Raw genomic sequence first — 25,815 nt, 5'->3', positions numbered from 1 at the left:
GATAGTGGGATATATTATTGGATTGGGGATATTTAATATGAGTGGAGATGGGGGGATTTATTGTGGGGGGAGATTTAATGTGAGTGGAGATGGGGTATTTATTGTGTGTGGAGATGGGGGATTGAATGTGTGTGGGGGGAGATTTGTCATGGGGATGGGGGGATTTAATGTGTGGGGGAGATCTGAGGACACAAAATGAAGAGCAAAGGGGGAGATGAGGGGGCATATATGAGGAAACAGTATGGGGGATGGGTGCAGACAGCTTGGGGTCAAACAGGGGAATGTATGCGGACACAGTATGAGTAGCGATGTGAAAAACGTATGTGGACAGAGTACAGGGAGTGAGGGTGTTGGGATGTGTGCATGCGTAGCATGGGGGACAGTGTAAGGGCACAGCCAGGAGAGGACAGTATACCAAGGAGGGGGAGTGTGATGAGAGAGTACAGTATAAATACTGGGCCCTATAGGGGGGACACAGTGTGAGAGGTCAGTGTGAAGAGGGGTCCGGTATAGAAAGGGGAGGTCAGTGTGAAGAGCAAGTACCATAAGACAGACAGTGTGGGGGTCATATTTTATGCAGACAATATAGTGAGGGGAAATTTTTTATTCAGGAGCATTATAATGACACTTGTATCTTTAAGGGCATCATGTGGAGATTTTCTGCAAAAGAACGGAGAAGATGGAAGTCTGCAGAGACGGCTGTGGATGAGAAAACTCATCATGGGGTCTGGACAAGATGAAGAAATGAAGGAGAACTCCTCCAGAGGCGACGTCATCTATAAGGTACCTGGATGTAAATGTTATTTGTGATACTAATTTTCATGTTTTTATTTATGTTAGGAGCATTAAAGGGGATGTCCAGGTTTGTAATGAGTCTGCAGTCATTCTTTGTGACTGCAGACTTCTGACTTCTCACAGTGCGCCATGCACACTGTCAGGATTCTCTGGGGCTGGCGATTTACATACATGCGGTCACGTGCTGACTAGACATGTGTGGCCTCACTCTATGAAAATGAACTGAGCGAGGCCGGGCACGTCTAGTCGGAATGTGGTCAGAAGTATACAAATCGCATGCTTGTGCTGACATGACTGTCCACCGGCCAGGGAGAATCCTAAAAGTGTGCAGTGCATGCGTTGTGAGAATTCAGAAGCTGCGATGTCAGGATTCAGCTCTGCAGGTTCCAGTCGTCGACACATGGACACGTCACTCATATGCGATTTTCATACTCATGGTCCTGTAACAGCGAGCTTCTCTTCTGCTTCTCTCAGTTTTTCACTGAACATTGGGAGCTTAAGGGAGAGGAGCTCGTCGGTACATGACTAAGTGTGAAAATCGCATACGTTCTGGGGGGGGGGGGGCGCCAAACTCGGGAACAGCCCCGGGCGGCAAAAGCTCTAGCTACGCCCCTGAATAAACCTTCTTTACAGGCCCTGGTGCGCGTGCACTCTCTCAGTGGATGCGCGATCACGGGTGGGACTGCACTTGTCCCGCAGCAGAGCCCCTCCACCGCAGAGAGCCGCACACCACAACTATAGCTGCCACTGCTCTGTGCGCACAGGACCTTTGATGAGGTCACAGGAGGGGAGGAGTCGGAGTCACATGACCAAGGGCTTCCGTGTAGTGCAGGACAGTAGTGCAGTGCTGGTTGTCATCGTGCTGGAGGAGGGTAAGCTTTTGTGTGAGGTCAGGAGGGGTTTGTGTGGATGTAGCAGAGCAGTGTGTGTACGGAGCGGAGCCGGGTGTGTATGAGGTGTACGGAGCGGAGCCGTGTGTACGAGGCGTACGGAGCGGAGCCGTGTGTGTACGAGGTGTACGGAGCAGAGCCGGGTGTGTACGAGGTGTACGGAGCGGAGCCGGGTGTGTACGAGGTGTATGGAGCGGAGCTGTGTGTACGAGGTGTACGGAGCGGAGCCGGGTGTGTACGAGGTGTACGGAGCGGAGCCGTGTGTGTATGAGGTGTACAGAGCGGAGCCGTGTGTGTATGAGGTGTACAAGGCGGAGCCGTGTGTGTATGAGGTGTACGGAGCGGAGCCGTGTGTGTACGAGGTGTATGGAGCGGAGCCGTGTGTGTACGAGGTGTACGGAGCGGAGCCGTGTGTGTACGAGGTGTACGGAGCGGAGCCGTGTGTGTACGAGGTGTACGGAGCGGAGCCGCGTGTGTACGAGGTGTACGGAGCGGAGCCGCATGTGCAATGTCTACGGAGCTCAGCCGCATGTGTAGGAGTAACTATGTGTGGCCATTATACTGTAGGCAATATCATGTGTGGCCATTGTACAGTATGGAGCATCATGTGTGGCCATTGTACAGTATGGAGCACTATATGTGGCCATTGTACAGTATGGAGCACTATGTGTGGCCATTGTACAGTATGGACAGGGGCGTAACTACCACGGTTGCAGCGGTCGCCATTGCAACCGGGCCCAGCAGGTCAGGGGCCCGGGGCCGGCAGGTCAGAGCAGGGCCGGACTGGCCAATGCCAGAAGAGCCGGTGCCAGTCATGGGCCGCTCGATCCGCCTCCCCCCGCCGCCGTCGACTCACCCCCCCTGCCGTCGCATTCAACTATACCGGCGTCTATGACTCCGGTACAGTTGAATGCAATGACGGAGGAGAGAGCGTCTACAGACGCTCCCTCTCCTATCATTCCGCGCTCTGCCTCTGACACTGCGGGTGCGCGATCCCGGGCAGACTGCAGCCGAGCCTGAGACTGGAGCAGGAAGCAACGCTGGCAAGAGGAAAGGTAAGGAGAGTGGGTGGGGGGGCGAGAGATGCGGGCTGTGCTGGATAGACCACTGTGCGGGCTGTGCTGGATAGACCACTGTGCGGGCTGTGCTGGATAGACCACTGTGCGGGCTGTGCTGGATAGACCACTGTGCGGGCTGTGCTGGATAGACCACTGTGCGGGCTGTGCTGGATAGACCACTGTGCGGGCTGTGCTGGCACCCAACACCATGTTGCAGTGCAGGAGATTCCTCCTGCACGGCAACAGTCCGAGGCGTATCTAGGGGAAGGGGGCAACCGGGGCACGTGAGAGACAGGAAGCAGCTCCAGTCATCACGATGAGACAGCTTCTCAGTCTGTATTTTTCCCCCCTCATACATCTCATGTACGTCTGAATGAGATCGTATTTAAGAGAAAGCCAAAATAACCCCGGGACAGAAGGCGAGAGCAGGGGGGAGGTGCGGGACAGAGCCGCTTTAGTCAGGAGAAGCTGAGGAGCTGCAGCCGGTTTACATCAGCCACCCCTGTACCAGAGAGGAGATTGTGAGTTGTGTATATGAGCTGGTATCTCTGGTGTGTGTGTGTGTGTGTGTGTGTGTGTGTGATATCTGTAGTGTGTGTGTGATAACTGTAGTATGTGTGTGTGATATCTGTAGCATGATGTGTGTGTGTGTGTGATATCTGTAGTGTGTGTGTGATATCTGTAGTATGTCTGTGTGTGTGTGTGTGTGTGTGTGTGATATCTGTAATATGATGTGTGTGATATCTGTAGTGTGTGTGTGTGTGAGATATCTGTAGTATGTGTGTGATATCTGTAGTATGTGTGTGTGTGATATCTGTAGTGTGTGTGATATCTGTAGTATGATGTGTGTGTGTGTGATATCTGTAATATGATGTGTGTGATATCTGTAGTGTGTGTGTGTGTGATATCTGTAGTGTGTGTGTGTGAGATATCTGTAGTATGTGTGTGTGTGATATCTGTAGTGTGTGTGATATCTGTAGTATGATGTGTGTGTGTGTGTGATATCTGTAATATGATGTGTGTGATATCTGTAGTGTGTGTGTGTGTGTGAGATATCTGTAGTATGTGTGTGATATCTGTAGTATATGTGTGTGTGTGATATCTGTAGTGTGTGTGATAACTGATGTGTGTGTGATATCTGTAGTATGATGTGTGTGTGTGTGTGTGATATCTGTAGTGTGTGTGTGATATCTGTAGTGTGTGTGAGGCAGCAGCGTAACTACCACGGTCGCAGCTGCAAGCGGCTCTGGTAGGTCAGGGGGCCGTGTGCCCCCTTGAGCCTGTCTCCCTTATGCTTGTGTCCCCATGTGCCAGTCTCCCTTGCCCATTAGTCACTGTGTGTCCCCATGTGCCTGTCTCCTATGTCCCCTTGTGCTTGTGTCAGTCTCCTTTGTCCCCTTGTGCTTGTGTCAGTCTCCTTTGCCCACTAGTCCCTGTGTGTCAGTCTCCCTTTCCCACTTGTCCCTGTGTGTCCCCTTGTGCTTGTATCCCTTGTCCCCTTGTGTCGGTCTCTTGCCCACTAGTCCCTGTGTGTCCCCTTGTGCCTGTCTCCCTTGTCCCCTTGTGCTTGTCCCTTGTCCCCGTGTGTCCCCTTGTGTCAGTCTCCATTGCCCACTAGTCCCCTTGTATCAGTCTCCCTTGCACACTATTCCCCGTGTGTCAGTCTCCCTTGCCCACTAGTCCCTGTGTCCCCGTGTGCCAGTCTCCCTTGTCCACTAGTCCCCGTGTGCCCTTTGTGTCAGTCTCCCTTGCCCACTTGTCCCCGTGTGCCCCTTGTGTCAGTCTCCATTGTCCCCTTGTGTCAGTCTCCCTTGCCCACTAGTCCCCTTGTAACCTTCTCCCCTGCCTCCTAGCCCCCATGTGTCCCCTTGTGCCTGTCTTCCTTGCCCCCTTGTTCCCTCTCCCCTGCCCCCTCGTCACCATTTGCTCGTGTCTTTCTCACTGCCCCTGAATGGAGGGGCTGCATTATACTATGATGGGGGCTGCATTGTATTCTATGGGGGTTACATTGAATTTTATGGTGGGAGGGGGGGGGCCCATTTGGAAGTTCGCATCGGGGCCCATAACTTTGTAGTTACGCCACTGCATACACACACACACACACACACATCTAGATACATTATATAATGGCAATAATGTAACATTAGTTAATGTAACTGTCTTGAAAAGTTGCAGGTCGCACCCAGGTGTTAATGTGTATTTTCCTGAGACAAGTAGACTTCTGTCTCTAACCTCACCAGGGGGTCCTGCTGGAAGCCAAGAAGAAAGGTAACATTTGACATCTCCTAGCTCTTGAAAGAGAGATGTTAATTACGGCCTGATAGTATCTCTGTGACCGCTGTTACACAAAGGATCTCAAGAGAAAAGAATATATTGATTGGGGGGGCGCGGCCGTGGACCAATCAAAATACAAGCAATTATGATATTAACCTGAGGGGCTGGTCTAGAAACCTGACCTCCAGACCAAAGCTATAAATTAGACCTGTATACCTAAAAAACGTGTTCACATGTGAGGGCAGCCTGAGACGCTCATGTGTTCCACCAACTCCATTCACCCCCCCCTTCCTCAGGGAGCACAAAGCAAACTACCAGTTAGATGATTTCTGTAAGTTTTCTCCTGTTTATTTTTATACTGTTTAGCATAAGTTGTATGTCTTTATTATCATATTTTTATACCTTTTCTTACTGTAAGCACTGAACCTTTTTTGTATTAAAGTATAAAACTTTAACAAGTTGAACCTTGAATGTTCTAAAAGAATCCATAGCCTAAGGTGTGTGAGCCTTATGAGTGGTAGTATTAATATTTCCGAGACTCATCGCCCGTGTGCTCGATGAGTGGTGGCAGCGTGTATGAGCGGGTGTGTGGCCTGGGTCTGTGTGTGATTTATGCTCCCATTAGAGCATAGGACAGAGGTTGAATGCTGGACTGAGAGTGGGGAGACAGATTAACCCTTGCAGGCACAGCCCAAGTCACGTGCTGAGAGCGGGCACGTGACAAATTAGTTACACTGTGAAGGGTTAAACTGTTGTGAATTCGGTTTGTGGGCTCCCCCGGTGGTCTGTTATGGTAGTGTCTCTTATTTGCCTTCCTCCATCTCTGATTACCTGTCGCCACCCTCTAGGGGAGTTTCCTATTTAAGGCTGCTTGGCTGGTAGTCTGATGCCGGCCAACAATGTGCTAGTAGCATTCTGTTGCATTCACCTGCCTCAAGTCCCAGTTCAGCTAAGTTGAATTTTGTTTCTTGTTTTGCTATTTTTGTCCAGCTATCTGCAATGTGACTCTTCAGTGCTGGAAGCTCTTGTGGACAGAAAATTACCACTCCAGTGGCATGAGTTGTCACTGGAGTTTAAAGTAATTTCTGGATGGTGTTTTTGAATAGTGTTTTTTAGGTTGACCGTGAAGTAACTCTTTCCTGTACTTCTGCTATCTAGTAAGCGGACCTCACTGTGCTAAATCTGCTGTTCATCCTACGTATGTCATTTCCTCTGAACTCACCGTCAATATCTGTGGGGGCCTACTATCATCTTTTGGGGTTCCTCACTGGAGGTAAGGCAGGCCTGTATATTCCTCTTATAGGGGTAGTTAGATCTCCGGCTGGAGCGTGGTGTCTAGGGCATCGTAGGAACATCCCCCGGCTGCTGTTAGTGTTGTGTCAGGTTCAGGTCACGGTCGACCTTAGTTTCCATCACCCGAGAGCTAGTCCGTTTAGTATTTTTATTTCCCTGGTCTTTGGGGGTAACCATAACAGTTTGGCCGGCCCAATGAAAAAACCTATGTGTTAAAATATGCACTAAAGCAGGAAGGAGGAGAAAAGGTTTTTTTTTTCTGTGTTTGAAAGTGCACTTAGTTTGCTCATTTGTATTTCTTGCTTAAACTGCAGTCTTCAGCCTTTTTTTTTCCTCTCTCCTCTTAACCTCTGAATGCTTGGGTTACACCCATTTGAAACATGGATCCACAGAGTTTACTTGCAGGTTTGAATAACCTTGCGACAAAAGTACAGAACCTACAAGATTTTGTTGTACGTACTCCAATGTCTGAACCTAAGATTCCTCTGCCTGAATACTTTACCGGAGACAGATCCCGGTTTTTGAGTTTCAGAGAAAATTGCAAATTGTTTTTGTCTCTGAGATCTCACTCTGCTGGTGATCAGACTCAACAAGTTAAAATTGTTATCTCTCTACTGCGCGGCGACCCACAAAGTTGGGCATTTGCATTATCGCCAGGGGATCCTGCGTTGTTAAATGTAGATGCGTTTTTTCAGGCTTTGGGGTTGCTTTATGAAGAACCTAATTTGGAGATTTTGGCTGAGAAAGCCTTGATAGCTCTTTCCCAAGGGCAAGATGAAGCTGAGATATACTGCCAGAAATTCCGTAAATGGTCGGTGCTTACTAGATGGAATGAGTGCGCTTTAGCAGCTATTTTCAGAGAAGGTCTCTCTGATGCCGTGAAGGATGTCTTCCAAGAGCCTAAAGTTGATTCTCTTCCTCCTCACAGAGAGTGTGACTGCGCTATTGAATTGATCCCCGGTAGTAAGTTTCCTAAGGGTCGCTTATTTAATTTGTCTGTACCTGAACATACTGCTATGCGGGAGTATATCAGAGAATCCTTGGAAAAGGGTCATATTCGCCCCTCGTTGTCTCCACTAGGGGCGGGATTTTTCTTTGTAGGTAAAAAGGATGGTTCATTGAGACCTTGTATCGACTATCGACTTTTGAATAAGATTACAGTTAAATACCAGTACCCGTTACCTTTACTGACTGATCTGTTTGCTCGCATAAAGGGGGCGAAGTGGTTCACTAAGATCGATCTACGTGGTGCGTATAATTTGGTGCGGATTAAGCAGGGGGATGAGTGGAAGACCGCATTTAATACGCCTGAAGGCCATTTTGAGTATTTGGTAATGCCTTTCGGTCTCGCAAATGCCCCTTCCGTTTTTCAGTCCTTTATGCACGATATTTTCCGTGAATATCTGGATAAGTTTATGATTGTGTATTTGGATGATATTCTTGTTTTTTCGGAGGACTGGGAATCTCACGTTCAACAGGTCAGGAAAGTTTTTCAGGTCTTGCGAGCTAATTCTCTTTTTGTAAAGGGCTCAAAGTGTAGTTTTGGAGTTCAGAGAATTTCCTTTTTGGGATACATTTTTTCCCCTTCATCTATGGAGATGGACCCTGTCAAGGTTCAGGCTATTTGTGATTGGATGCAACCTACTTCTTTGAAGAGTCTGCAGAAGTTCTTGGGTTTTGCTAATTTCTATCGCCGATTTATAGCGGGTTTTTCTGCCATTGCTAAACCTTTGACTGATTTGACCAAAAAGGGTGCTGATGTTGCTAATTGGTCCTCTGCGGCTGTGGAGGCCTTTCAAGAGCTTAAGCGCCGCTTTTCTTCCGCCCCTGTGTTGCGCCAACCTGATGTGTTACTTCCGTTCCAGGTTGAGGTAGATGCTTCGGAGATCGGAGCAGGTGCAGTTTTGTCGCAGAAAGATCCTGACTGCTCAGTAATGAGACCATGTGCGTTTTTCTCCCGAAAGTTTTCGCCCGCTGAGCGAAATTATGATGTGGGAAATCGGGAACTTCTGGCCATGAAGTGGGCGTTTGAGGAGTGGCGTCATTGGCTTGAGGGTGCTAGACACCAGGTGGTGGTCCTCACTGACCACAAGAATCTAATTTATCTTGAGTCGGCCAGGCGTCTGAATCCTAGACAGGCGCGCTGGTCGTTGTTTTTCTCCCGATTTAACTTTGTGGTGTCATATCTGCCTGGGTCCAAGAATGTGAAGGCGGATGCCCTCTCTAGGAGTTTTGAGCCTGACTCGCCTGGTGATTCCGAACCTACCGGCATCCTGAAGGATGGGGTGATATTGTCAGCTGTCTCCCCAGACCTGCGGCGTTCTTTGCAGGAGTTTCAGGTGGATAGGCCTGATTGCTGTCCGCCTGGTAGACTGTTTGTCCCTGATGATTGGACCAGTAGAGTTATCTCGGAGGTTCATTCTTCCGCGTTGACAGGTCATCCTGGAATTTTTGGCACCAGGGATTTGGTGTCTAGGTCCTTTTGGTGGCCTTCTTTGTCTCGAGATGTGCGCATGTTTGTGCAGTCTTGTGATGTTTGTGCTCGGGCCAAGCCCTGTTGTTCTAGGGCCAGTGGGTTGTTGTTGCCCTTGCCTATTCCTAAGAGGCCTTGGACACACATCTCTATGGACTTTATTTCTGACCTTCCGGTTTCTCGTAGGATGTCTGTCATCTGGGTGATTTGTGACCGTTTTTCCAAGATGGTTCATTTGGTACCTTTACCCAAATTGCCCTCCTCCTCTGAGTTGGTTCCTCTGTTTTTTCAGAATGTGGTGCGTTTGCATGGTATTCCTGAGAATATAGTGTCTGACAGGGGTACTCAGTTTGTGTCTAGATTTTGGCGGACGTTCTGTGCCAGGATGGGTATCGATTTGTCTTTTTCGTCTGCATTCCATCCTCAGACTAATGGCCAGACTGAGCGTACTAATCAGACCTTGGAGACTTACTTGAGGTGTTTTGTGTCCGCTGATCAGGATGATTGGCTTGACTTTTTGCCGTTGGCAGAGTTTGCCCTTAATAATCGGGCCAGTTCTGCCACTTTGGTCTCTCCATTTTTTTGTAATTCAGGGTTTCACCCTCGGTTTTCGTCCGGTCAATTGGAGTCTTCGGATTGTCCTGGAGTGGATGCTGTGGTTGATAGGATGCATCGGATTTGGGGACAGGTTGTGGACAATCTGAAGTTGTCCCAGGAGAAGACTCAACAGTTCACTAATCGTCATCGGCGTATTGGTCCTCGTCTTTGTGTTGGGGACCTGGTGTGGCTGTCTTCTCGATTTGTTCCTATGAAGGTCTCGTCTCCTAAGTTTAAGCCTCGGTTTATCGGCCCTTATAGGATTCTGGAGGTTCTTAATCCTGTGTCCTTTCGTTTGGATCTCCCAGCATCTTTTAATATCCATAATGTTTTCCATCGGTCATTATTGCGGAGGTATGAGGTACCGGTTGTTCCTTCTGCTGATCCACCTGCTCCTGTGTTGGTTGAGGGTGAATTGGAGTATGTGGTGGAAAAGATCTTGGACTCCCGTGTTTCCAGACGGAAACTTCAGTATCTGGTTAAGTGGAAAGGTTATGGCCAGGAGGATAATTCTTGGGTGACAGCATCCGATGTTCATGCTCCCGATTTGGTTCGTGCATTTCATAGTGCTCATCCAGATCGCCCTGGTGATTCTGGTAAGGGTTTGGTTGGCCCCACCTAAAGGGGGGGTACTGTTGTGAATTCGGTTTGTGGGCTCCCCCGGTGGTCTGTTATGGTAGTGTCTCTTATTTGCCTTCCTCCATCTCTGATTACCTGTCGCCACCCTCTAGGGGAGTTTCCTATTTAAGGCTGCTTGGCTGGTAGTCTGATGCCGGCCAACAATGTGCTAGTAGCATTCTGTTGCATTCACCTGCCTCAAGTCCCAGTTCAGCTAAGTTGAATTTTGTTTCTTGTTTTGCTATTTTTGTCCAGCTATCTGCAATGTGACTCTTCAGTGCTGGAAGCTCTTGTGGACAGAAAATTACCACTCCAGTGGCATGAGTTGTCACTGGAGTTTAAAGTAATTTCTGGATGGTGTTTTTGAATAGTGTTTTTTAGGTTGACCGTGAAGTAACTCTTTCCTGTACTTCTGCTATCTAGTAAGCGGACCTCACTGTGCTAAATCTGCTGTTCATCCTACGTATGTCATTTCCTCTGAACTCACCGTCAATATCTGTGGGGGCCTACTATCATCTTTTGGGGTTCCTCACTGGAGGTAAGGCAGGCCTGTATATTCCTCTTATAGGGGTAGTTAGATCTCCGGCTGGAGCGTGGTGTCTAGGGCATCGTAGGAACATCCCCCGGCTGCTGTTAGTGTTGTGTCAGGTTCAGGTCACGGTCGACCTTAGTTTCCATCACCCGAGAGCTAGTCCGTTTAGTATTTTTATTTCCCTGGTCTTTGGGGGTAACCATAACATTAAACTAAGAAAAATTAAAGCAGGCTTCATTTTGTGCTTTTTGACTCCATTTTGCTGTTTTGAGATAAATTCTGTTACTAGGCTAAAGTTCATTGTTGTTATGAGACCTTGACAATTTGAAAATCACTGACTCAACCATGAAGGGTAACTCCAGATCCTCCCTCAACAGCTTGGCGCCCAAAAGTGGGGTCCCCAAACAGGGACGCCTCTGCCCCCCGGAGGAGAATAAGACAAAGGACCCTCGGACCAGACACAGGCACTGGAAAATTGGGACTGATCATCCCCCACAACAACCACGGTAAGTTGGCAGTTACACTGTTCAGACTGACCATCTGGTGTGGTTTTCCTGTGTTTGTTGCTGCAAAGAGGATGTGAGGTTGTCCCCGATGGTGGGGTGATTCTTGGGTGGAATCATATAGAGGTGTAGTTCCGTTGGGGGCCCAGTGTTCGAACCGTACCTCATAAGGGACGGACACTCCGGATTGACCAGTGATCGTAACTCTATTTTTAGTCAAAATATCCTGAAATCTTGATCACTGTTAGGGTACTGTCACACTCTGCAACTTTCCAACGATCACGACCAGCGATACGACCTGGCCGTGATCGTTGGAAAGTCGTTGTGTGGTCGCTGGAGAGCTGTCACACAGACCGCTCTCCAGCGACCAACGATGTCGAAGGCCCCGGGTAACCAGGGTAAACATAGGGTTACTAAGCGCAGGGCCACGCTTAGTAACCCGATGTTTACCCTGGTTACCATCGTAAAAGTAAAAAAAAAAAAAACGTACATACTCACATACCAATGTCCGTCAGGTCCCTTGCCGTCTGCTTCCCGCTCTGACTGAGTGCCGCCGTAAAGTGAAAGCACAGCACAGTGGTGACGTCACCGCTGTGCTCTGCTCTTACATTCCGGCCGGCAGTCAGTCAGAGCGGGAAGCAGACTGCAAGGGACCTGAAGGACACCGGTATGTGAGTATGTACGGTTTGTTTTTTTTTTACTTTTACGATGGCAACCAGGGTAAACATCGGGTTACTAAGCGCGGCCCTGCGCTTAGTAGCCCGATGTTTACCCTGGTTACAAGCGAATGCATCGTTGGATCGGTGTCACACACAACGATCCAGCGATGACAGCGGGAGATCCAGTGGCGAAAGAAAGTTCCAAACGATCTGCTACGACGTACGATTCTCAGCAGGGTCCCTGATCGCTGCTGCGTGTCAGACACAGCGATATCGTATGGATATCGCTGGAACGTCACGGATCGTACCGTCGTAGCGACAAAAGTGCCACTGTGTGACAGTACCCTTAGAATCAGGTGTGGTGAGGTGATGGAAGATTGGGTAGGATACGTACCTCAGGAATATATACACTGGGTGCAGAACTATTAGGCAAGTTGTATTTTGATCACATGATACTTTTTATACATGTTGTCCTACTCCAAGCTGTTCAGGCTTGAGAGCCAACTACAAATTAAGTAAATCAGGTGACGTGCATCTCTGTAATGAGGAGGGGTGTTGTCTAATGACATCAAAACCCTATATAAGGTGTGCTTAATTATTTGGCAAAATGGGTCAGAAGAGAGATTTGACGGGCTCTGAAAAGTCCGAAATTGTGAGATGTCTTGTAGAGGTATGCAGCGGTCTTGAAATTGCCAAACTTTTGAAGCGTGATCACTGAACAATCAAGCGTTTCATGGCAAATAGCCAACAGCGTCGCAAGAAGCGTGCTGGGCAAAAAAGGTGCAAAACAACTGCCCATGAATTGAGGAAAATCAAGCTTGAAGCTGCCAAGATGCCATTTGCCACCAGTTTTGCCATATTTCAGAGCTGCAACGTTACTGGAGTAACAAAAAGTACAAGGTGTGCAATAGTCAGGGACATGGCCAAGGTAAGGAAGGCTGAAAAACGACCACCTTTGAACAAGAAAAAAGAAATGTCAAGACTGGGCCAAGAAATATCTTAAGACCGACTTTTCAAAGGTTTTATGGACTGATGAAATGAGAGTGACTCTTGATGGGCCAGAGGCTGGATCAGTAAAGAGCAGAGAGCTCCATTCCTTACTCAGACGCCAGCAAGGTGGAGGTGGGGTACTGGTATGGGCTGGTATCATCAAAGATGAACTTGTGGGATCTTTTCAGGTTGAGGATGGAGTGAAGCTCAACTCCCAGACCTACTGCCAGTTTCTGGAAGACAACTTCTTCAAGCAGTGGTACAGGAAGAAGTTGGTATCGTTCAATAAAAACATGATTTTCATGCAGGACAATGCTCCATCACATGCCTCCAACTACTCCACAGCGTAGCTGGCCAGTAAAGGTCTCAAAGAAGAAAAAACAATGACATGGCCCCCTTGTTCACCTGATCTGAACCCCATAGAGAACCTGTGGTCCCTCATAAAATGTGAGATCTACAGGGAGGTAAAACAGTCCACCTCTCAGAGCAGTGTCTGGAGGCTGTGGTGGCTGCTGCACGCAATGTTGGTCGTAAACAGATCAAGCAACTGACAGAATCTATGGATGGAAGGCTGCTGAGTGTCATCATAAAGAAAGGGGGCTATATTGGTCACTCATTTTTAGAGGTTTTGTTTTTGCATGTTAGAAATGTTTATTTCTAAATTTTGTGCAGTGATATTGTTTTTTCTGGTGAAAATAAACAAGTGAGATGGGGATATATTTGGTTTTTATTAAGTTGCCTAATAATTCTGCACAGTAATAGTTACCTGCACAAACAGATATCCTCCTAAGATAGCTAAAACTATAAAAGCCCCACTCCAACTTCCAAAAATATTAAGCTTTGATATTCGAGTCTTTTGGGCTGATTGAGAACATAGGTGTTGATCAATAATAAAAATAATCCTCTAAAATACAACTTGCCTAATAATTCTATAATGTGAATTTAGACGGGGAACATATGAGTGGTGTTGATATCTGCAATGCTTTAAAAGTTTGGGCACAAGATAGATTAGCGGACCAAGCTACCTCCCTCACAGATGTCACACAGGACAAGGAGGAGACTGCCGAGAAGTTTTATGGGCGTCTTATGGTAGTGTTTAAAGATTTGGGATTCTCACTGTATAATAAAGCCCATTCACACCTTTTTGTGGCAGCTTTAATGTCCGGCCTCAAATCTGAATTGAAAGAGGCAATAATGTCAGTCAGACCTGGTATCGAGCCTTCCACTCCGGATGATGCATTGAAAATAGTAAAAAGTTTTCAGAAGAATTTAGCCCGCTCTGCATCAGCAGGGAAATCAAAGGTTAAACCAGTAGCCACAGCGATTCCTGCTCCAACCTCAGCCCCCACCCCAGCTACAAGGACGCAGCTGTTCCTTATCAGTGGCCCACACAACAGACTCCAGCTCCTGCCCTCCTCCCCTACACAAATTCAGTTCCCTACTCCAATTTCCCTTTTAACCCTATGTCTGGGAATCTCACTCCCCAGCCCCGCCGTGCCAATTTTCGCTTGAAGTCCTGGCGCTGTGGCCGGCCTGGTCACTTTCAGAGAGATTGTCATACCCATGCTGACAGTTGCTACCTTCAGGTTCCCCCTTCCACCCGTAACCTGAATACTGGGAACTCTGGGGGATACTCAGAATCAGATAGCCTCAAAATCCTGATAATCGACCATACTGAAGAGATGGCAGACCCAATAAACATACTATTACAAAACCCATCCCTGTGGGACCTTTCCCTGAGGTCACGGCCCAGTTCATAATCTCTCCCACATGTCTGGTAAATTTACTGGGGGCAGATTTATTATCACAGTTCCGCTCCAGAATACAATTCCAAGATGATGGTCAGATGGTTCTTACGTTACATAACCCTTATGCAGATGAACACAATGAGATCTGTATCCTACATGCCCTTCCCATGGTAATGATGGCCCTGATAGGCCCAGATCACCCCCAATAATGTCTGTAGAAACAGTAAAAGGGTTTCTCAAACCTGGTGCCCCTTTTCCGAAAGTCCATCAATACCCTTTGAAACATGACCAGGAGCGGGGCCTCAAGGGGCAAATACAAACATTACTCGATAATGGTGCCCTGATACCCTGTGTTTCCCCATGTAACACACCCTTGTTTCCCGTTAAGAAAAAGACCCCACCCGGCCAACCCCATGTGTACCGGCTGGTACAAGATCTACGGGCAGTTAATGCAGCTACTGTTCTGTAAACACCGGTGGTGCCTAATCCACATACTCTTGTGTCCCAGATACCTCAGAATGCTGCTTGGTTCACAGTCATCGACCTTGCCAATGCCTTCTTCAGCATTCCATTACACCCAGACTGCCAGTTTGTTTGCATTCACTTATCAGGGACGACAATTGACGTGGACAGTTATGCCACAAGGGGCCCAAAACAGTCCCAATCAGTTTGCAAAAAATATGGGCGAGTGTTTTTTACCCTGGCAGTTAGACCATCGCTATGTCACGCTGCTCCAGTATGTGGATGAGGTTTTGTTGTGTGCACGAACAGAGCAGGAAGCCATTGCTGCCACTGTTCCCCTCCTCAAGTATCTGGCAGATCTGAACTGTCGGGTTTCGGCCTCGAAACTTCAGTTCTGCCTTGGTCATGTGATATTTTTGGGTAACTGTCTCCTTCAGGGTGTCAGACACCTCACAAAAGAAAGAAAAATAGCCGTCAGCTCCCTTCCTTTTTCCAAAAGATGAGACTGAACTCCAGCATTTTCTTGGACTATGTACTTATTGTCGTCAGTGGATACCGGACGCATCCCGCATAATGCAACCTTTCTACAATGCCCTGAAAGACGGTATATGAACTATAAGGAAAGATCAACGGTTTGTATGGAAAGCCTTTATCGTGCCTTCTCTGAATTAAAGCGGCTTATTGCTTCCGCCCCTGCCTTGGGCATCCCGGACTATACTCGACCGTTCCATTTGTATGTGTCTGAGAATGAAGGACACGCAGCAGGGGTACTCACACAGTCGCATGGCAATAGACAACGGCCTGTGGGCTATTATTCAGCCCGCCTCGACCCCGTGGCCCGTGCATCACCAAGTTGCATGAGGGCAGTTCACGCCACTCACTCGTTGCTTGACAAGACTGCAGACATAATTCTTGGACATGAGACGCACATTTTTGCCCCACATGATATTGCGGCAATACTGACACTCCAACAGCCAAAACATTTGACTGTACGACGACACTTGCGGCTGCAGTGTTCACTCCTTTTGCCTGACTACAATCAACCCCGCTACTTTACTGCCGGTCCCCAAGAAGGATGGCAGTGATGAGGATTACCTCCAACATGACTGTTCCCAACTCCTGACTGAAGAGATAGCTTCCAAAATCCACTTCCAAATCCTGATCTGGTGTTATAAACGGATGGTTCAAGATATGCTGAAGAGTTTGGCAGATTCCACACCGGATACGCTGTTACTACGGAAGACACTGTAGCGCACGGAGCTGCACTCCCTCCCTCACAGTCAGCACAAGAAGCAGAACTTCAGGCTCTGTCTACTGCATGTGTTCTGGCCAAAGACAGGCGGGCTAATATATACACGGACTCACAGTATGTATTTGGTATTGCTCATGATTTCGGAGCTCTATGGGCCAATCGTGGGTTTATTACCACCGCCAGGACTCCAGTGAAGAATGCTGAAGCTGTTAAAACCCTCATGTACTCATTCAAATTACCTACCCAGGTAGCCATTATCAAAGTTAAGGCGCACGGTCCTAGGAACAGTCCACAGACTGTTGGCAACGCCTTTGCGGATATGCAAGCAAAAGCTGCTGCTCTCCTACCCGTTGAACCGACCATACCAACTATGGTGACCACATGCTCTCAGCGTAAACAGTTACAAGAAACACTGACTCTACAGGAACCTGATGATCGATGACAGATGGAGGTTTTCTGTCGGACCCCACAAGACCGCTTAATGACGATGCAGAGAATGTCCCCAAAGGAAGAAGTGAAGCAGTGGAAGGCTGATGGAGCATGTATGGACATGGTCTCTGGAAAAAGGACCAACTTGTGTGTCCCACTAAGCGGATGTATCCTGCTATTGCCACGTGGGCACATGGGCCCACACATTGAGGAAAAAACCAGGCCCTAGCCCTGGTACAGTTGTGGCCAAAAATACTGACACCCCTGCAGTTCTGTCAGATAATACTCAGTTTCTTCCTGAAAATGATTGCAAACACAAATTCTTTGTTATTATCTTCATTTAATTTGTCTTAAATGAAAAAACACCAAGAATTGTCCTAAAGCCAAATTGGATATAATTCCACACCAAACATAAAAAGGGGGTGGACAAAAGTATTGGCACTGTTCCAAAAATCATGTGATGCTTCTCTAATTAGTGTAATTAACAGCACCTGTAAATTACCTGTGGCACCTAACAGGTGTTGGCAATAACTAAATCACACTTGCAGCCAGTTGACATGGATTAAAGTTGACTCAACCTCTGTCCTGTGTCCTTGTGTGCACCACATTGAGCATGGAGAAAAGAAAGACCAAAGAACTGTCTGAGGACTTGAGAAACCAAATTGTGAGGAAGCATGAGCAATCTCAAGGCTACAAGTCCATCTCCAAAGACCTGAATGTTCCTGTGTCTACCGTGCGCAGTGTCATCAAGAAGTTTAAAGCCCATGGCACTGTGGCTAACCTCCCTAGACGTGGACAGAAAAGAAAAATTGACAAGAGATTTCAACGCAAGATTGTGCGGATGTTGGATAAAGAACCTCGACTAACATCCAAACAAGTTCAAGCTGCCCTGCAGTCCGAGGGTACAACAGTGTCAACCCGTACTATCCGTCGGCGTCTGAATGAAAAGGACTGTATGGTAGGAGACCCAGGAAGACCCCACTTCTTACCCCGAGACATAAAAAAGCCAGGCTGGAGTTGGCCAAAACTTACCTGAAAAAGCCTAAAACGTTTTGGAAGAATGTTCTCTGGTCAGATGAGACAAAAGTAGAGCTTTTTACAGGAGAGTTTACAGGAGAAAAAGAGGCATTCAAAGAAAAGAACACGGTCCCTACAGTCAAACATGGCAGAGGTTCCCTGATGTTTTGGGGTTGCTTTGCTGCCTCTGGACTGCTTGACCGTGTGCATGGCATTATGAAGTCTGAAGACTACCAACAAATTTTGCAGCATAATGTAGGGCCCAGTGTGAGAAAGCTGGGTATCCTCAGAGGTCATGGGTCTTCCAGCAGGACAATGACCCAAAACACACTTCAAAAAGCACTAGAAAATGGTTTGAGAGAAAGCACTGGAGACTTCTAAGGTGGCCAGCAATGAGTCCAGACCTGAATACCATAGGACACCTGTGGAGAGATCTAAAAATGGCAGTTTGGAGAAGGCGCCCTTCAAATATCAGGGACCTGGAGCAGTTTGCCAAAGAAGAACGGTCTAAAATTCCAGCAGAGCATTGTAAGAAACTCATTGATAGTTACCGGAAGCGGTTGGTTGCAGTTATTTTGGCTAAAGGTTGTGCAACCAAGTATTAGGCTGAGGGTGCCAATACTTTTGTCTGGCCCATTTTTGGAGTTTTGTGTGAAATGATCAATGTTTTGCTTTTTGCTTCATTCTCTTTTGTGTTTTTTCATTTAAGACAAATTAGAGGAAGATAATAATACCAAAGAATTTGTGATTGCAATCATTTTCAGGAATAAATTGAGTATTATCTGACAGAATTGCAGGGGTGTCAATACTTTTGGCCACAACTGTATTTCTACAGTCCTGACAGCACTCAACCGTGTATGTAATATCTGTGAGACCTGCAATCCTGGTCAACTTCAACGTGTACCCCCGAAGCATCTTGCTAAGCCCGACTATCCTTTCCAAAGGCTCCAGGTGGACCACATCACGTTGTCTAAGTCTGGAAGGTATGAATATTGTCTGGTGGTTGTCTACATGTTCTCCAGTTGGCCGGAAGCATTCCGTTACCAACATGACTGCAAAAACTACAGCAAAGAAACTGGTGATGGAAGTTATATACAGATATAGTGTTCAAGAAGTCGTTGAAAGTGACCAAGGCCCGGCCTTTTCTTCTCATGTGTATCAGGAGGTTCTGACAATGCTTGGATCCACTGAAGCCCTCCATACTCCGCACCATCCACAATCCAGTGGGAAAGTTGAGAGGCTGAACGGCACACTGGAGGGACAATTGACCAAAATGATGCAGGAGACTACGGCTCCATGGCCAGAGCTCCAACCCATTGTACTGTACCACATTCGTACTACCCCTAAGGCAAAACATGGCCTGTCCCCATATGAGATACTGTTTGGTGCTAGGTCCTCTGTTGCAAATTTCCAGTCTCAGCAGTTATCAGAAGAAACTGACCGTACTGTTCAATATGTTATTCAGCTTAGTAAAAATCTTGCTAACACCCATGCTCTAGTTTCTTCTTCCCTTCCAGATTCAGCAGAAACCGATATTTGTTATAACTTGAAGCCTGGTGATTTTGTGGTCGTGAAAAGGCATGTCAGAAAACACGGACTGGAACCCTTGTATGATGGTCCCTACCAAGTCCTCCTCATTACTCCTATGTCAGTAAAGCTGGAAGGGAGACCGACGTGGATCCATGCATCGCACTGCAAGCTGGTCAAACAGACTAGTGGCAGATAAAGGGCATAATACTTAATACTACTGTTGCTGTCCAAAACCAACTCATCATAGTCACTAATCAACATACTGTAGTACTGGATTACTTAACAGCAGCACAGGGTGGTATGTGTCTGGTTATTGGACCCGCTTGCGGTCATCATACAGATCCCAATAGCACTATGAAGTTAAAGTTAGAAGACATTCAAAGACTCAGAGATCAATATGATAAAGACAATGACCGTAATAAGGACAGTTGGTGGGCAGACACCTTCTCCTTTCTTAATCCAGCCAATTGGTTTAAGGGACTTAGGGGCTGGATAGCTGGAATCTTGCAAAGTTTGTTACACACCGCTGCCTTTATCCTTGTTATGTATGTAATACTAAGCTTTGTTCTTTGGTGTATTTCTGTATGTATTAGGAAATTCTGCACTAGAACAACTAATGATACCAAAAGCGTTGCCACCCCTGCTCTTCTCTACACCAATTTCACAAAGTTACCTGATGAAGATGCTGAAGCCAAGCGTATGGCTATCTTCAAAAGACCTCCTCCACCGTCATCAAAAATTGTTATCCGTAAATTGTAGCATACAGGGGGGACGGGTGCGCCGCAACAGCCATGGCTGGTAACATGGCACCGGTCATGTGAAGACCGTACCCCTCAAGCTTATAGGTTGGGATAGTACCTCTGATGCTGCATATTAGTTAACAAAATTTATCTAGGGGGGGGGGGGGAATGTGAAGGGTTAAACCAAGATCAAAATTAAAGCAGGCTTCATTTTGTGCTTTTCGACTCCATTTTGCTGTTTTGAGATAAATTCTGTTACTAGGCTAAAGTTCATAGTTGTTATGAGACCTTGATTGTTCTAGTTTGAACAAGAGCACGAGAGTGAAGGTGTATTCTTCTACGAGACCTTGACGTACAGGCTGTTCCTGCATTCTTAGGCTACTTTCACGCTTGCGTTGTGTGACGTCCTTCGCAATGCGTCGTTTTGGGGAAAAAACGGATCCTGCAAATGTGCCCGCAGGATGCATTTTTTGCCCATAGACTTGTATTGCCGACGGCTGGCCATCCGTCGCACACTGGATGCGTCGTGTTTTGGCGGATCGTCGGCACGAAAAAAATGTTCAATGTAACATTTTTTCTTACGTCGGATCCGCCATTTCCTACCGCGCATGCGCAGCCGGAACTCCGCCCCCTCCTCCCCAGACTTTAGAATAGGCAGCGGATGCGTTGAAAAACTGCATCCGCTGCCCACGTCGTGACAAATTTTCACAATGTGCGTCGGTACGTCGCGCCGACGCTTAGCGACAGACCAGTACCGACGCTAGTGTGAAAGAAGCGTTATAGGTTAAGAAAACTGTGAGCGTGTTCTTATGTTGATTGGTTGAAGCATAACTTGGGATTTGACATTGATCCCCCCAAACAGAGACATGTCTCCATCTGGTCATTCTCAGTTGCCGGCAACACCCTGTGGATCAATTTGAAAATCACTGAGTCAACCATGAAGGGTCACTCCAGATCCTCCCTCAACAACACCACGGAGAAGGGATAGGTGACAACTGGATTTTACTGTGCATGGATTATGGGTATTGCCACATGGAGGGGTCAAGTTTCACTGCTCCTCGCCACATGGGGGAGAGACGAGCCTCTCGCCATGTATAGGTGTAAGGACACACGTACCGGCATCTCCACTGTCCACAGCTCTCCTCCTAACTTGCAGTTCATCTGTAAGGCGATTGTCATGGTCTCAATGGCAAGAGACATAGCCCAGCATATATCAGAACTAGCTCTTGGATGATGGGAACTAAACTGACCATGAACTAAACCTATCACACAACTAGAAGTGGCCAGGTAGCATGCCTATGTTGATCGCTAGATGCCCAGCGCCAGCCGGAGAACTAAATAGTCTAAGCAGAGGAAAATACAGTCCTTGCTCACCTCTAGAGAAATTCCCCGACAGGCAGACAGAAGACCCCCACATATATTGGCGGTGAATCAAGATGAAACAACAAACGTAGCATGAAAATAGGTTTAGCAAATTTGAGGTCCGCTTACTAGATAGTTGAAGGACAGAAGGGACACTTTCATGGTCAGCTGAAAAACCCTATCAAAATACCATCCAGAAATTCCTTTAAGACTCTGGCATTAACTCATAACACCAGAGTGGCAATTTCTGTATCACAAGAGCTTTCCAGACACAGTAACGAAACTACAGCTGTGAACTGGAACCAAAAATACAAAAACAAACATGGACGAAAGTCCAACTTATCTAGGAGTTGTCTAGGAGCAGGAACATGCACAGAAGGCTTCTGATAACATTGTTGACCGGCATCAGACTAACAGAGAAGCATGGTTATATAGCGACTCCCACATCATGATGGGAACAGGTGAACAGAGCAGATGATGACACAAGTTCAATTCCACCAGTAGCCACCGGGGGAGCCCAGAATCCAAATTCACAACAGTACCCCCCCCTCAAGGAGGGGGCACCGAACCCTCACCAGACCCACCAGGGCGATCAGGATGAGCCCTATGAAAGGCACGAACAAGATCAGAGGCATGAACATCAGAGGCAGTCACCCAAGAATTATCCTCCTGGCCGTATCCCTTCCACTTGACCAGATACTGGAGTCTCCGTCTGGAAACACGGGAGTCCAAGATTTTTTCCACAACGTACTCCAACTCACCCTCAACCAACACCGGAGCAGGAGGCTCAACGGAAGGCACAATAGGTACCTCATACCTGCGCAATAATGACCGATGAAAAACATTATGAATAGAAAAAGATGCAGGGAGGTCCAAACGGAAGGACACAGGGTTAAGAATCTCCAATATCTTGTACGGGCCGATAAACCGAGGCTTAAACTTAGGAGAAGAGACCCTCATAGGGACAAAACGAGAAGACAACCACACCAAATCCCCAACACCAAGCCGAGGACCAACACGACGACGGCGGTTGGCAAAAAGCTGAGTCTTCTCCTGGGACAACTTCAAATTGTCCATCACCTGCCCCCAAATCTGATGCAATCTCTCCACCACAGCATCCACACCAGGACAATCCGAAGATTCCACCTGACCGGAGGAAAATCGCGGATGAAACCCCGAATTGCAGAAAAACGGGGACACCAAAGTGGCAGAGCTGGCCCGATTATTGAGGGCGAACTCCGCCAAAGGCAAAAAAGCAACCCAATCATCCTGATCCGCAGACACAAAACATCTCAGATATGTCTCCAGGGTCTGATTAGTCCGCTCGGTCTGGCCATTAGTCTGAGGATGGAAAGCAGACGAAAAAGACAAATCTATGCCCATCCTAGCACAGAATGCCCGCCAAAATCTAGACACAAATTGGGTTCCTCTGTCAGAAACGATATTCTCAGGAATACCATGTAAACGAACAACATTTTGAAAAAACAGAGGAACCAACTCGGAAGAAGAAGGCAACTTGGGCAAGGGAACCAAATGGACCATCTTAGAGAAACGGTCACACACTACCCAGATGACAGACATCTTCTGAGAAACAGGCAGATCCGAGATAAAATCCATCGAGATGTGCGTCCAAGGCCTCTTAGGAATAGGCAAGGGCAATAACAAACCACTAGCCCGAGAACAACAAGGCTTGGCCCGAGCACAAACGTCACAAGACTGCACAAAGCCTCGCACATCTCGTGACAGGGAAGGCCACCAGAAGGACCTTGCCACCAAATCCCTGGTACCAAAGATTCCAGGATGACCTGCCAACGCAGAAGAATGAACCTCAGAGATGACTCTGCTGGTCCAATCATCAGGAACAAACAGTCTACCAGGTGGGCAACGATCCGGTCTATCCGCCTGAAACTCCTGCAAGGCCCGCCGCAGGTCTGGAGAAACGGCTGACAAAATCACTCCATCTTTAAGGATACCTGTGGGCTCAGAGTCACCAGGCGAGTCAGGCTCAAAACTCCTAGAAAGGGCATCCGCTTTAACATTCTTAGAGCCCGGTAGGTATGACACCACAAAATCAAACCGAGAGAAAAACAACGACCAGTGCGCCTGTCTAGGATTCAGGCGCCTGGCGGATTCAAGATAAATTAGATTTTTGTGGTCAGTCAATACCACCACTTGATGTCTAGCCCCCTCAAGCCAGTGGCGCCACTCTTCAAAAGCCCACTTCATGGCCAAAAGCTCCCGATTACCAACATCATAATTCCGCTCAGCGGGCGAAAATTTACGGGAGAAAAAAGCACAAGGCCTCATCACGGAGCAGTCGGAACTTTTCTGCGACAACACTGCCCCAGCTCCGATCTCAGAAGCGTCAACCTCAACCTGAAAAGGCAGAGCAACATCAGGCTGACGCAACACAGGGGCAGAAGAAAAACGGCGCTTAAGCTCCTGAAAGGCCTCCACAGCATCAGGGGACCAATCAGCAACATCAGCACCCTTCTTAGTCAAATCGGTCAATGGCTTAACAACATCCGAAAAACCAGCAATAAATCGGCGATAAAAGTTAGCAAAGCCCAAAAATTTCTGAAGACTCTTAAGAGAAGAGGGCTGCGTCCAATCACAAATAGCCTGAACCTTGACAGGATCCATCTCAATGGAAGAGGGGGAAAAAATATATCCCAAGAAGGAAATCTTTTGAACCCCAAAAAGGCACTTAGAACCCTTCACACACAAAGAATTAGACCGCAAAACCTGAAAAACCCTCCTGACCTGCTGGACATGAGAGTCCCAGTCATCCGAAAAAATCAGAATATCATCCAGATACACAATCATAAATTTATCCAAATAATTGCGGAAAATGTCATGCATAAAGGATTGGAAGACTGAAGGGGCATTAGAAAGACCAAAAGGCATCACCAAATACTCAAAGTGGCCCTCGGGCGTATTAAATGCGGTTTTCCACTCATCCCCCTGCTTAATTCGCACCAAATTATACGCCCCACGGAGATCAATCTTAGAGAACCACTTGGCCCCCTTTATGCGAGCAAACAAATCAGTCAGCAGCGGCAACGGGTATTGATATTTGACCGTGATTTTATTCAAAAGCCGATAATCAATACATGGCCTCAAAGAACCATCTTTTTTAGACACAAAGAAAAACCCGGCTCCCAAGGGAGATGACGACGGACGAATATGTCCCTTTTCCAAGGACTCCTTTATATATTCTCGCATAGCAGCATGTTCAGGCACAGACAGATTAAATAACCGACCCTTAGGGTATTTACTACCCGGGATTAAATCTATAGCACAATCGCACTCGCGGTGCGGAGGTAATGAACCCAGCTTGGGTTCTTCAAAGACGTCAGGATAGTCAGACAAGAACTCAGGAATTTCAGAGGGAATAGATGATGAAATGGAAACCAAAGGTGCGTCCCCATGAGTCCCCTTACATCCCCAGCTTTTTACAGACATAGCTCTCCAGTCGAGGACTGGGTTATGAGATTGCAGCCATGGCAATCCCAGCACCAAAACATCATGTAGATTATACAGCACCAGAAAGCGAATAATCTCCTGATGATCCGGATTAATCCGCATAGTTACTTGTGTCCAGTATTGTGGTTTATTACTAGCCAATGGGGTGGAGTCAATCCCCTTCAGAGGAATAGGAGTTTCCAAAGGCTCTAAATCATACCCACAGCGTTTGGCAAAGGACCAATCCATAAGACTCAAAGCGGCGCCAGAGTCGACATAGGCGTCCGCTGTCATGGATGACAAAGAGCAAATCAGGGTCACAGATAGAATGAACTTAGACTGTAAAGTGCCAATGGAAACAGACTTGTCAAGCTTCTTAGTGCGCTTAGAGCATGCTGATATAACATGAGTAGAATCACCACAATAGAAACACAACCCATTTTTCCGTCTAAAATTCTGCCGCTCGCTTCTGGACAGAATTCTATCACACTGCATACTTTCTGACGTCTTCTCAGTGGACACCGCCAAATGGTGCACAGGTTTGCGCTCCCGTAGACGCCTATCGATCTGAATAGCCATTGTCATGGACTCATTCAGACCCGCAGGCACAGGGAACCCCACCATAACATCCTTAATGGCATCAGAGAGGCCCTCTCTGAAAGTCGCCGCCAGGGCGCACTCATTCCACTGAGTAAGCACAGACCATTTACGGAATCTTTGGCAGTATATTTCTGCTTCATCTTGCCCCTGAAACAGGGACATCAAAGTTTTTTCTGCCTGAAGCTCCAAATGAGGTTCCTCATAAAGCAACCCCAAGGCCAGAAAAAACGCATCCACATTGAGCAACGCAGGATCCCCTGGCTTCAATGAAAAAGCCCAATCTTGAGGGTCGCCCCGGAGCAAGGAAATAACAATCCTGACCTGCTGAGCAGGGTCTCCGGCAGAGCGAGACTTCAGGGACAAAAACAATTTGCAATTATTTCTAAAATTCTGAAAACCAGATCTATTTCCCGAGAAAAATTCCGGCAAAGGAACTCTCGGCTCAGACATAGGTGCATGAATAACAAAATCTTGCAAATTTTGTACCTTCGTGGCGAGATTACTCAAACCTGCAGCTACACCCTGAAG

General features: G+C 47.4%; 1 protein-coding gene across 1 annotated transcript in view; it reads right to left on the bottom strand.

Moving 5' to 3' along the window:
* Nucleotides 1–25,815, bottom strand: part of LOC143786213 (piwi-like protein 1) — a 109,108-nt gene that overhangs the window by 15,888 nt on the left and 67,405 nt on the right. The window contains exon 11 of the mRNA XM_077275501.1: nt 20,977–21,042. Within this exon, the coding sequence (XP_077131616.1) occupies nt 20,977–21,042 (66 nt within the window). The remainder of the gene's footprint in view (nt 1–20,976; nt 21,043–25,815) is intronic.

This window comes from Ranitomeya variabilis, chromosome 7, assembly GCF_051348905.1.
Source record: "Ranitomeya variabilis isolate aRanVar5 chromosome 7, aRanVar5.hap1, whole genome shotgun sequence".
Classification (NCBI taxonomy): domain Eukaryota; kingdom Metazoa; phylum Chordata; class Amphibia; order Anura; family Dendrobatidae; genus Ranitomeya; species Ranitomeya variabilis.
This window is presented reverse-complemented; position numbering and strand designations above follow the sequence as displayed.